At 47.9% G+C, this 13,420-nt stretch overlaps 1 protein-coding gene across 1 annotated transcript; it reads right to left on the minus strand.

Annotated features, from left to right (window-relative positions):
• Positions 1–700: 700 nt before the first annotated feature.
• On the minus strand, positions 701–9,741 carry LOC124656908 (F-box protein At5g07610-like). The gene is made up of 3 exons (XM_047195559.1): positions 8,669–9,741; positions 1,091–1,189; positions 701–970 (listed from the first exon to the last, which is right to left on the minus strand). Exons 1-3 carry the CDS (start codon positions 9,737–9,739, stop codon positions 701–703), a joined length of 1,440 nt encoding a protein of 479 aa, XP_047051515.1. The 5' UTR covers positions 9,740–9,741.
• Positions 9,742–13,420: the final 3,679 nt, after the last annotated feature.

A 13,420-nucleotide genomic window follows, 5' to 3' on the forward strand; every position in this document is an offset into this window, starting at 1 on the left:
GAAAATTCAGCGAACCCTGGATGAAGAGGGTCGACCACAAAAAATGGAGTGGCGCCCCAAGCAAAGGAAAGCCGATGATGAAACATCGGCTGGCACAAACATGGTGCTCATCCTTCCGACGGAGTTTAATGCTCCAGGGATAGACGAGGCACCCAATCTGGGCGACTGCGAGCGCATCGACGTGACAAAGGACGGGGTTAGGCTGGTCTTATCCACCGGCCTGACCGTATAGCAAGAACGAGCCTATGGACAAACGCGACGAGGCCGATCCTGGGGATCGGCCACAAAGATCTATGAAGGAACATTACAAAACCTTCATTGAGCGCTTCGATCAATATGGAGGCCGATTCCAGCAATCGGCCAAAATTATCCTTACCACACGGTCTGCTTGTGTTCAACAATGATCTAATGAGCAGCGGTCACGTCGGCTGATGAGAATCAGCACGAATCCTAACGGAGCCGACGTGCAAATATAGTGCCTTAGCGTACTACAGAGCCGATATCTGCAGTCACCTGACAGATTCGGCTCGGGGGGCACCTAATCAGATGAACATGTGCAGATGAACATGTGTCCAGTGAAAATGGGGGCCGATAGAAAAAATCGGCCAGTAAATTTTTTTTTTCTCATGGTTGGTATACAGTCGATGCAAGGACATCGACTTTAGAGCTAAGAAACAAAGCCGATGCACAGCCATCGACTCTAGTTCAAGACGCGGCTACAATGATCTACTTGCGGCTTGTTCAAGACACGGATCTTCACCAAGTCCAGTTCAGCTGTGAGGCCTTCTGCGTCCTCGAGGGAGTGAACAATGAGAGCTTCCTCAGCTGCAATGAGTCGATGTTGGTGCCTGAGCCTTCTTGTCAAGGGCTTCCAAACCCTTTGTGCCAGTTCAGCAGTACTGGCAGAAACGTCAGTTTTGGACCTCTGCATGGTGGCTGTCTCAATTTGCCTGAGTTCAGGGCCCTTGGACTGAACTGTGTATTCTCGCCACCGTTCTCACTCTGATTGAGGCTCGGGGGGCAGCTGATTTGATAGACACTCTGTTTTTGGAGCCGATTGGAGTTGCATCGGCTGACCCTGCGCTATTACCTTCTCCGAAGGCGGTGAGTCGTTGCAGAGGCAGACTGCTAGAGCTACGGAGAGGAGCCTGAAAGGGAAGCCGTCGTCATCTACAGGGTTTGGACCATCCTGTTACTGCAAGAAAATGAAGGAGACTGGATTCTCAAAACAGCCGATGAACAGCCATCGGCTGTAGGATTGCGGAATATTATGGTCAGATATCAAATCACAGTCTGAATTTGAGAAGTGCTTGACTCACGGTCTAATCGGTATCTGAGTCCGGCTTCATGGGCGTCTAAAAATCCGATACGTTGCTATCGGTCTTGGTGTGGCGAGCAGAAGACTTGAAATTGGATTAATTGAAAGTTAAATTGGAAGAACAATTCTTATTAATTCAAAGGAGCGGCTTTACAGGAAAGAGCCGATGGCTCTCAAAAGGGGGATCTGATGCCTAGTGCACTGCTACTACTAGTCCTACACTGATTTGCCCCTGCTCTACTAGTCGTCGCTGTCCTCATCGCCGCCGTTGTAGCTGCCGTCGGCGCTGCTCCCAGGGAGTTCCTCGTCGCTGCTGCCCCAGCCCTCGGCCGGAGCTTCTTCTTCCTCGTCATCATCATCATCCTCGCTGTCCGCCCAAGAGCGGAAGCGCTTTGCCGGCGGATATCCGGCGGAGGAGGAGGATTCATCCTCCTCCTCTTCCTCCTCGTCATCATCATCGTCCTCGCTGTCCGCCCAAGCGCGGAATCGCTTTGCCGGCAGATGCTTAGCGGGGGAGGAGGAATCATCCTCCTCCTTTTCCTCTTCTTCCTCTACTTCTTCTTCTTCCTCCTGCCCGTCGGAGGAGGTGGGTTTCACCCAGGGATGGAGGTCGTCTTCGCTTTCGCTTATCAGCTCCCCTTCGGTGAGGAACTTGAGGTCGTCTTCCCCATCGGTCAGAGGCAGGTCGCCATCTGACCCGACGAGTGCTTCGGGTGGGCCGTCTGGCACATGATCAAAGTTCCACTCCGGCTCGCTCGAGGAGGAAGACTGGAGGGAAAGGCCGGAGGAGACGGAGGAAGAGGAAGACATTGCTACGAGGAAAGAGGGTTTTTCGGTGCCGATAGCTAGAACAGGAGGAAGGGGATGAAGAGGGCTAATCAATCGGCACGATTAAATAAGGAGGAGCCTAGTGGAGATTTAATGCCATTGCAGTTTCCGAGGAAGTGATGCTAAAGCTATCAAATTTTGCAGAGAAGTTGAGAAGACAAGGCATCATGATGAAGGATACTGCGACGGTTCTGCTCTGCCACGACATGTCCCGACGAAGAAAAAGCAGAGTGTTTTTGGAATTATCAATTCCAAAACCAGGGGGGCATGTGTTATCACCAGAATTTGACCGAGTCAGAGGTGGGCCGCGATCAAGATGGACTTGAAGAATATACATGGAAGAAATACGTGAATCGGCCTGTTATGCAAAGTTTGGGCTAGTTGGCCCGTGTATCTGTAGTATAGTAGGATACGTGTCGGTTAGTTAGAGTTTGTCTCGTGCACGGTGGGGATTATTCCCACGTTAGAAAGTCTACGGACTATAAATATGTATCTAGGGTTTATGAAATAAACAACAATCATCGTTCACCACAAATCAATCTAGGCGCATCGCCAACTCCTTCGTCTCGAGGGTTTCTTCCGGGTAAGCATCATGTTGCCTAGATCGCATCTTGCGATCTAGGCAGTACAAGTTTATTCGTTGTTCATGCGTTGCTCGTACTGAAGCCTTTTTGATGGCGAGCAACGTAGTTATCTTAGATGTGTTAGGGTTAGCATTGTTCTTCGTATCATATCGTTGTCGTAGTGCAACCCTTAGACATCTAGCCGCCCTTACACCTATCTTAGGTGTAGGGCGGCACCCGCTTGATCATTATTTAGTAGATCCGATCCGTTATGGTTGCTCCTTGTTCTTCAAGGATTAGTTTAATATCTGCATAGTTAGGCCTTACAAAGGGTTGGAGGATCCAGCGGCGTGTAGGGTGTAGTTTGCTAGCCCTAGACGGGATGTTCGGGGATCAACCTCGTGTTGGTTTTTAGGCCTCGTCTAGGATCGGCTTACGATCACCGTGCGCGGCCGCGAGGCCCAATCGTGAGTAGGATGTCCCGATTATGCGGTGAAAACCCTAAATCGTAGTAGATTGCTTTAGCTTTATTCTGATCAAGCAGGACCGCCATATATTCGTACACCTTGTGCGAATCATGGGTGGATCGGCTCCTTGAGCCGATTCACAGGACAACTCGAGAGCCGATCGAGGCTCGTATTTAATGTTTACGTGTATGCCATGCGAGGAAATTAAGCGAGGCATTTCCATCACCTTCCCGACCGGGTATAGGTCGGGTGGCACGCCCTTGCACCAGCATCGGACGTGCGTGCCGGAGTCTTTGCGGGCCGTCGCTCGGAGGGACCAGGGCCAGCCGCAGCCCTAAGTTGCTCCCGGCTCTCCTGTGTTGCCCGTCGTTGTTCGCCGGTGGGTTTCTGACCGCAACAGCGGCCACACATAACAGGATGTGTGGCGCCCTTGACACGGGCGCCACACTTTCAAAGTGTGGCGCCGGTGTGAGCGGCACCACACATCCTGCCATGTCAGCGTCGAGCACACCTCAGCGTCGAAGACGCCACGTCGGATGGGAGAGTGGCGCCGGCCGCACAGGCGCCACACAGTGAGGTGTGGCGCCCATGGGAGGGGCGCCACACAAAAGGGTTAGATGAGTGAAATAGTTTGTCCGGAGGGTCAGTTTGTGCTATAGTTTTAGAAAAGGGTTATTTCTGTGTAAATCACCGGCACGGTGCACCCACTAATCCGGTAAAGCGATGACAGGAAGGAAGGTGCAGAATTTCACATTTTTAGTCTACCAAACAATAACATGTTCCTCTAAAAAAACAATCACATGTTCCACCTACATATACTTCAAACTGATTATAGTTCTACATCTGTTCTAAATCAAAGTACTTTAAGTTTATCCAAGTTTACCGAACAATATATCAACATCTACAACACCAGTTTAGTTTTTATCGTACCCTACATTTTTTTTTGGAGCAACCGGCAGGAGCTCTGCCTATTCATTAAGAAAGAGGGAAATTGACCAGTTTATAAGGGAAACTGGCCGAAAACCGATACATCAACAACACACACACTCCAGCCCCGAGGCTGCGAAACCAACGAGTCGACGGACTCTGCCACCCAAGTGGCCAGAGGCGACACCCCACAACACAACACACCTCACCGCCCCGAGGCCGCGTACCAAATGAGTCGTCAACACTGTCACCCAAGTGAACAGGGTGAACACCCCACATTGCAATCGATCTCCGGAGCCGCCGCTCCGGCTTCCACGCTAGCCCCAAGGCCACGCACCAGCCATGTCGACGCCTCTGCCACGCAAGTGACCAAAGGCGGCACCTCAAACGCAAAAGAACTCCAGAACCGCCGCTCCGGCCTCCACACCGACCCCGAGGTCGCGCACCCGCCTAGCCAACGACGGAGCGACAAAGCCACAGAAGCCACCGCTGACAAAGAGAAGGACTGGACCTCCAAGACATCGCCTCCAAGGAGGGAGCGACGGAACCACCGCCGCCAATGCCCGCTCGGAAAGGACCGAAGCTTGGGCTTTCACCCGGAGGGTCCGAGGCCGCGACGACTCAGGGGGTGAAGGGGCTCCACGACGACGCCTCCAGGGAGGGGAACGACGTCCTAGGACGCCGGCGTCGCCGGTACCGACCGAAGTCGAACTAGGCTTTCGCCCGGAGTTCACCAAACCCGAAGCCATCACATCCTACCCAGCAGGCCACCGAAGGTGGCCGACTGAGCGCCTTCACCGAGCCCGAACTTCAAGGCGCTTCCGCCCGCCGTTGCCCACCACCGCAACCAGGGCCAGCAACCATGACGGCACCACACACCTCCATGGCTGCCCCCCGACCTACCGCCTCTGCAAGCGCCGCCGCGCCGCGTCCCACCACGTGCAGCCCCGCCAACAGCACCTCACGCTGTTCGGAAGCCGCAACAAGGCCCAGCAACAGATCGATGCCCGTAGGCGGCGGATCCAAGCTGCAGCCACCTCCTCGCGCGGCCGCCGCAGCGCCATCCCCGGAGACGCCATCCCGCCTGATGACCCACAAGTATAGGGGATCGCAACAGTCTTCGAGGGAAGTAAAACCCAAATTTATTGATTCGACACAAGGGGAGGTAAAGAATACTTATAAGCCTTAACAACTGAGTTGTCAATTCAGCTGCACTGGAAAAGCACTAGTAACGAGGGTGATGTGAAAGTAGCAGTAATATGAGAGCGAGTAGTAACGATAACACAGCAGCAGGTGCAGTAATATGAGAGCAATGGCACCAGAAAATAGTTGATACTACTTCCAATGTCATGTAGAACGAGTATATGATGATGAGAGATGGACCGGGGTTCCCAGCTATCAACACTAGTGGTAACTCTCCAATAACAAGTGTTGGGTGAACAAATTACAGTTGGGCAATTGATAGGATTGAAATAGCATTAAGACGAGAACATCAAGATTATTAATCATGTAGGCATGTTTCCCATATATAGTCATACGTGCTCGCAATGAGAAACTTGTACAACATCTTTTGTCCTACCAGCCGGTGGCAGCGGGCCTCTAGGGAATCTACTGGAAATTAAGGTACTCCTTTCAATAGAGCACCGGAGCAAAGCATTAACACTCAGTGAAAACATGTGATCCTCATATCTAAGCCTTCCCCTCCAGTTGTCCCAATTTCTGTCACTTTGGGGCCTTTGGTTCCGGACATAGACATGTGCATACAACTTGTAGATACAATCTAAGCAATAGGTATAGAGCTTAAATCTAAGATCATGCCACTCGGGCCCTAGTGACAAGCATTAAACACAACAAGATTGCAGCAACAATAACTTCATAACTTTATAGATAGACTAATCATAATGTAACAATCCATCGGATCCCAACAAACACAACACCGATTACATCGAGATGAATCTCAATCATGTAAGGCAGCTCATGAGATCATTGTATTGAAGTACATGGGGGAGAGAGTACCAACTAGCTACAGCAAGAACCCGTAGTCCATGGGGGAACTACTCACGGAGCATGATGGAGGCGGTGGCGTCGATGGAGATGGCTTCCGGGGGCACTTCCCCGTCCCAGCAGGGTGCCGGAACAGAGACTTCTGTCCCCCGAATTGGAGTTTCGCGATGGTGGCGGCGCCCCTGGAGTCTTTCTGGAGTTTCGTCAATTGGTATCGAAGATTTAGGTCACCAGGGCTTAAATAGGCGAAGAGTCGGAGTCGGAGGGGCCACGGGGCCTCCTCACACTAGGGGGGCGCGCCCCCCTCCTGGGCCGCGCCGCCACCACGTGTGGGGCCCCTAGGGCACCCCTCACGGTCCCCCTCGACTTTCCGGAAGGTTCCGGGAAAAATAAGGTTCCGGGCGTTGATTTCGTCGAATTCCGAGAATATTGCCCGAACAGCCTTTCCGGAACCAAAAACAACGAAAACAACAAGCGGCCTCGGCATCTCGTTAATAGGTTAGTTCCGGAAAATGCATAAAAACATTATAAAGTGCAAGCAAAACATGTAAGTATTGTCATAAAACAAGCATGGAACATCAGAAATTATAGGTACGTTGGAGACGTATCACCGCCTCGAGTCAAACCGCACCAGCAACCGGATCTGGGAGCAGCAGATCCGCACGATGCACGAGCCCCCGCCCGCGCCTCCACGGCACGAGAGCTGATGTCGCCCGCCACCAGCCACGCCGCGCCGCCCCGCCCAACGACGTGCAACACCGACGCCCGGCCGCCGCACGCGGCGGAGAAGACGTGAACGGGGCTCCGGCCTTCTCCTCGCGTCCACCGCGGCTCTCCCCCAGCCACCTTTGGCGGCGGGAGCCGCCGCCACCGAGGCGAGGCCAGCGGCAGCGGCGGGGGAGGGGAGGTTGCCTGGGGGCCGGCGGCGGCGCGAGCTTGGTTCCCCGAGTCGCCCGCTGCGGGCGACGCGAGGGTCTGAGTCTTTTGGAAAATTACATATTTCTTTTTGACAATACATGTTATAAGTATAGATCCCACGTTGTAGATGTTGATCTATTTTAATTTAAATCCGGTCAAACTTTACCATATTTAACTTAGGATATAAAACTAAAACATAAATTATTTCGGAACAAAGTGAGTACTAATCGTGAATGAAGACCGGAATCATGGTGTTTCAATATTGTGGCAGTTGTCACGAGTATCTTCAAATATACGAAACCATCATCTCCTATGGAAAATAGTGTTGGCAGTGATCAAAAGGCAGCTTCCTCGGGTAACTTCACTTGCTCTAAAAGACCCATTTTCAATGTCTAAGATTAGTCGGCGAAGACAACCATACACTTTAGACACTGTTGTCACACAAAGGGAACACTGAGTGGAAAGAGGTATACACTAACACATTGCCTAGTGAAGGAGAAAGTACTCTGTATTTGATTTCAATTTGACGAATTGGCCATCGACATCTCAAAATTGAGAAGAATGTCCCCTCCAACGAAAAGAATCTACATTACGATTAGATTCCAAACGGGCTAGAGGTACGAGCATCCTCCAACTCATCCAGCCACATGTTCGTTTCGCTCAGACAATTTTACTATAGGTCTAAAGGTTCCTTCTTGTGTGACTCCAATGTGTCATCTAAATGAAGCATAGGTTTTGAACATTGTTGTCGCATAAGGCCCTCTTTGATTTGCACAATTCCAAAACGAGTACGGGAATTAGAGTATCATGTCAAACTGATTTCCCACACAATTAAATGTGTAGCGGAGTTTGTTTGATTGCGCCATAGAAAATAGTTTGGAGGCATTTTTAAAAAAAAATCTTATAAAATGCAACATAAATATGAGTTCCACAAAGTTGCTAAAGAAATTGCCCACGCATTCTCCCCGGCCACTTTGCTAGTTCTGAGTTCTGACAACGAGGCAAATATAGGCATGTTTGCAACAGTTTTTTTTTTCTTTACAGTTACAGCTACCCAAAAGTTTCATCCTGAACAGGGCAGCCCTCAGAAGGAAGAAAAAATGAGGGCTGATGGAACAGAAGTTACCTCAGAAATATTCTGAAGGATGGTGGCAACTTGTGGTCGTTCTGATCCGAAGTGTATGAACCCCAGGATATACAGATCAAGAAGTAATAAGATCAATCTTACATGATATGATTACCAGATAGGAGACAACTGGTCAGTTCTGTAAATAGGATGTGTATGCTTCCCCCGACTGGGAACATAAGATTTAAATTAAGCTGGATGAGAAGTGTTGGCATCAACTTTATTTGAACGATATCCTAGAAAGTTTGCTTAGATGCCATGGAAACCCAACATATTGATCTACCATCGTCCAGAACCGTTCTTTTTTTGGTGGGGGGGGGGGGTGTAGTTGCATCCAGAATAAAACAACATTGCTTGAATAATAAAACAGAGGCAAGACATGCCAAGCCCTCTGCTACATGGAGAAGAAATTGACCCCTAGTCAAGATCCAGTTGTTATAAAGGCACCGGTCTCATATTCGTGCTATAAGTGCAAAGCTTGAGACTCTGAAAACAATGGCACATACGGCAAATATACCTTTTGAGTGTCTTTTCCAAGACTGCAGATTGCTTGGACTTCCTGACGGTCCATATCATAGGACATCAATATATTATAACACCCAAGAACGTAGAAGATCGTGTTACAGTCCGGATGGATTGCAACCCATTCAAACTTCCGTGCATGTTTAGAACATGTCCGTCCAAGTACATAAGACGCTTCAGCTGTATGCTTCAATGCCCATTGTTGGTTTTCATAGTCCTCCAGAACATAGACCACTAGTCGAGTCATTACATCTTCATCATCTGACTCAAAATTGGCATAGTGCAAACGACCTTGGGACTGCTGAATGAAACCATATTCCTCATTATCAGGGGCAGGTATGCTCCTGCATGCTTTCCCCTGAGTATCCCGCACGGCTATAGAATGATCAATGGTGACATAATGCAGACAGCCATTAAAAAAGACACTTGACAATCTACGATCAAAAGGGAGAACATCATTGTCCTCCCTGTGAACTCGTTCTCCGGTTTCAGAGGAGTACACCTCCACTCGGTTGAGCAATGGAGGGAAACGCTCATAGTCCACAAAGAATTCAAATACATAGAAGTGGGGTGACACGGCGGGATTGAAACCCAGATATCTAATCCGCCTCATGTGGCCAAGTTTGGAATCCGGCAATGCAACCCACTCTTTTGTTGTAGGATTGCACACGAAGTCATGGAATTCTGTCATATCCCCGATAGGATCACATGCACAGAGGATAAGGCCGTTGCAGGTGTTCAAGGGAAAGACGCGTGTGTGGACTGGCAGGAAGTCAAACGAGGGTGAGATCAACGGGGGGCCTCTGCCAGAGATATTAGTGAAATGGAGAACTGAACATGGCATGGTCTCGGTATCGTCATCATGCTTAGTGAAGAAGCCAGACAGGGTCTGGGGAAGCTTCTTACGGTGGATGGGGTGCGAGATGAGGTCCCGCCAGGTTGTGGACACGCACTTGAAGCGGCAGACCGATCTGGCAGGGAGGCGAGAGAGGATCTCGACTACAAGGTCATCGGTCAGTCTGTACGCAGGGCACCTCCTTCTCTTCGACCTCCTCCCCTTCAACATCTCGAGAAATTCTAAGGAATGTAAATGGATCAGAGGTAAGATGAGAGCCTTGAAGCAGAAAGAGGTTTGCAAATGATGGACGATGTTGTCGTACCTTAAGTGGTACCTTAAGCGCTACGACCAACAGGGAGGTAGAAACCAGTTGAAATCAGGGAAGAACACCCCTACCTCTACAGGATTGGCAATTTTGAGATTTCTAGTCAGCTGACAATGGGAAAACCAACCCGATCAATTTATTGCTTCTTGCTAGTATTAAAGATCCATGGCATTTTGGTGCATCTTGTTGGAGGTATATATGTGCTTGTTTTTTTCTGACTTGGAGGTGCCTTCTTATGCACAATTTGAGAACTCATGGGATGACATGTCTCTATCTCAATGGGTTTAACATGGTATTATTATTTCTTCTGACTTGGTGGTGCCTTCTTATGCACAATTTGAGAATTCATCGGATGAGATGTCTCTATCTCAATGTGTTTCACAGATCAAGTCTTCGAAACAAGGTGGGTACATAACTCTGTATAGTAGGCACATCAATCTGCTGTATTGTTAAACAAGTTTAAGAACAAGATGGCTAGGCAACTATGGCTACTTACCCTTGTTGCATCCGTTGAGTCCATCCATTTGCATCGCTTAAAGTCTCAAGGTAGTTAGGTACATGACAGTGTGCCACCACCATGAGATTACCTAGTCTTACTGTTCAATGCTTCTGGTGTTTTTTAGCGTGTTCAAAGCTTGAGTTTGAGTAGGTTGAATCAATATGGTATCGATTTAAACTAAAAATAAAATCTCGGAGCATCTGTAGCTGTTTGAAGTATTGAACACCGAACAGAAAAGAAAATTCTTAGGCGACTAGGCGCACCGGTCGTAAGAGCATCTGTAGCTGCTTGTCTATATTTCCATATACACAATGGTATAAAAAGATTTCCTCTCAAAGTATTCTAGTTTACCAGCTGGTTGTCTATATTCTCCGTCCTATATTTTAATTATATCATGTAACTACCACTTCATTTGCAGACGTTTAAATTGGACATATATTTTTCTATTACGACCATAGATCAAGATTCTTTGTTGACATGTCATCTGTAAATTTGATATTGGAAAATTGTTCTGCAGTGATTCTTTTTCAACCATTGTATGTGTTTAACATCAATATTAATTTTAAGGAAGACTACAGGACTAACTGACACACAAGTGAGAGCAGCAAAGACATATCTTGTATTCCGTTTTCCATAGGTTAGTTAACAAGGAAGTATGTTTGATTTAAGATTTCTAGTTTCTTGTGTTGTAACAGAACATGCTATCTGTGTACTTGGAACCCAAAGAAAAAAAAAAGTTTATGTGCACCATTTTTTGCAACCTGCAGCTGCAGGATGCACTTATTAGGAGACAAATTCGTTTGTTGGTTAAGAAATAAAGTGCTTTTTTGTCACATTTATTTTTGCTACATATTCATTTGTAGAAATATCATAGTCTCAATTATATTTTGCAAAAGCAAGGACTATAATATTTAAAAAATATGTATCCCACAAGTTGCTAAAGAAACTGCACCCGCATTCGCGCCAGCCACTTTGCTAGTTCTTACAACGGTACAAGTGCTGGCGTGTTTTCAAAAGATTGTTTTTCTACAGTTTCAGGCACCCAAAGTTCCATCCTGAGCAGGGCAGCCCTCTCAAAACAAAAAAAGAGGGCTGATAGAACGGAAGTTGCCTCAGGAAGATTCTGAATGATGCTGGCAGCTTGAGGTCGTTCTGATCCGAAGTGTATGATCATCTGAACATACAGACCAGGAACTAATAAGATCAAATTTACACCATATGGTTAGCAGATAAGAGACAATTGATTAGGCCTGTCAACATAATGTTGTACACATTCCCTAACTGCAAATACAAGATTTAAATTAAGCTGCATGGTAAGCGTTGGTCACAATAAACCAACTGCAAATACAAGATTTAAATTAAGCTGCATGGTAAGTTTGCCTAGATGCTCTGGAAAAAAAAACATATGGATACTCTTCATATGCAGAACCATTCTTACAACGAGACAAGTACTGACGGTAGGAAGTCTATTGAAATTTTGAATAACAAATCTAGGAGCAATAGCCAAGTTGCATCCACAATAAACCAACACTGTTTTAAAAATGAAACAGAAGCAGACATGCCAAGCCCTTTGCTATACTGAAAGAAGAAATTGACTCCTGGTCAAGATCCTGTTGCTATAAAGGCACCCGTCTCCTATTGGTGTTATATGTGCAAGTCCCGAGACTCTGAAAACAATGGCACATATGGCAAATATATCTCCCGAGTGTCCGGTCCAAGAGTGCAGATCACTTGGGCTTGCCGACGGTCCATATCATAGGACATCAATGTTTTATCCGACTCCACAGTGTAGAAGATCAAGTTACAGTCTGGATGGATTGCAACCCATTCAAAGTCCTCCCCCAGTCCCCCCACAAGATTACATGAAAGTCCAAGTACATATGACGCTTCCGCTGTATACTTCAATTTCCATCGTTGGTTTTCATAGTCCTCCAGAACATAAACTACTAGCCGAGTCAATTCATCTTCATCATCTGTCTCAAAATTGGCATAGTGTAAACAGCCTTGGGACTGTTGAATGAAACCACAATCCTCATTACCAGGGACAGGTATGCTCCTGCGTGCTTTCCCCTGAGTATCCAGCACAGCTATAGAAAGATCATTGGTGAGATAATGCAGACAGCCATTAAAAAAGACACTTGACAATCCAGAATCAAAAGGGATAGTATCATTGTCCTCCTTACGAACTCGTTCTCCGGTCTCAGAGGAATACACCTGCACTCCATTGACCAATGGGGGGAAGAGCTCATAGTCTTTAAAGAATTCAAATACATAGAAGTGGGGTGACACGGCGGGATTAAAACCCAAGCATGAAGCCCGCCTCTTGTGGCCAAGTTTGGAATCCGGCAATGCAACCCACCCTTTTGTTGTAGGATTGCACACAAAGTAATGGAATTCTGCCATATCCCCGACAGGATCACATTTGCAAATGAGAAGGCCATTGCAGGTGTCCATGGGAAAGATGCGTTTGTGGATCGGCAAGAAATCAAGAGAGGGTGAGATGAACGGGGGACCTCTGCCAGACACATTGGTGAAACGGGGAACTGACCATAGCACGCTCTTGGTATCGTCATCATGCTTAGTGAAGAAGCCAGCCAGGGTCTGGGGAAGCTTCTTACGGTGGACGGGGTGCGAGATGAGGTCCCGCCAGGTCGTGGACACGCACTTGAAGCGGCACACCGATCTGGCAGGGAGGCGAGAGAGGATCTCGACGACAAGGTCATCGGTCATTCTGTACGCAGGGCACCTTCTTCTCTTTGACCTCCTCCCCTTCAACATCTCGAGATGCTCTATGAAATGTAAATGGAGCAGAGGTCAAGATATGAGCGTTGAAGCAGAAACAGGTTTACACTAACGGATGGATGATGTTGTCGTACCTTAAGTGGTCGCAAGGACCTCTGTCCTCTGGGTATGCTAGAGCAGCCGGCAGGACGCTACGATCAGAAGGGAAAATCAACTCGGTCAATTCATTGCTTCTTGCTGGTATTGAAGATCCATGGCATTTTGGTGCGCCATGTTGGAGGTATATATATGCTTGTTTCTTCTAACTTGGCGGTGCCTTCTTATGCACAATTTGAGACTTCAT

This window comes from Lolium rigidum, chromosome 5, assembly GCF_022539505.1.
Source record: "Lolium rigidum isolate FL_2022 chromosome 5, APGP_CSIRO_Lrig_0.1, whole genome shotgun sequence".
NCBI classification, from domain to species: domain Eukaryota; kingdom Viridiplantae; phylum Streptophyta; class Magnoliopsida; order Poales; family Poaceae; genus Lolium; species Lolium rigidum.

Coding starts and splice junctions, on each gene's coding strand:
- LOC124656908 (XM_047195559.1), bottom strand. CDS start 9,739: ATGTTGAAGGGGAGGAGGTCGAAGAGAAGGAGGTGCCCTGCGTACAGA. Junction 1,190..8,668: donor TTGGAAAAGACACTCAAAAG/GTATATTTGCCG, acceptor TTGCAGTAACAG/GATGGTCCAAACCCTGTAGA. Junction 971..1,090: donor ACTCACCGCCTTCGGAGAAG/GTAATAGCGCAG, acceptor TACACAGTTCAG/TCCAAGGGCCCTGAACTCAG.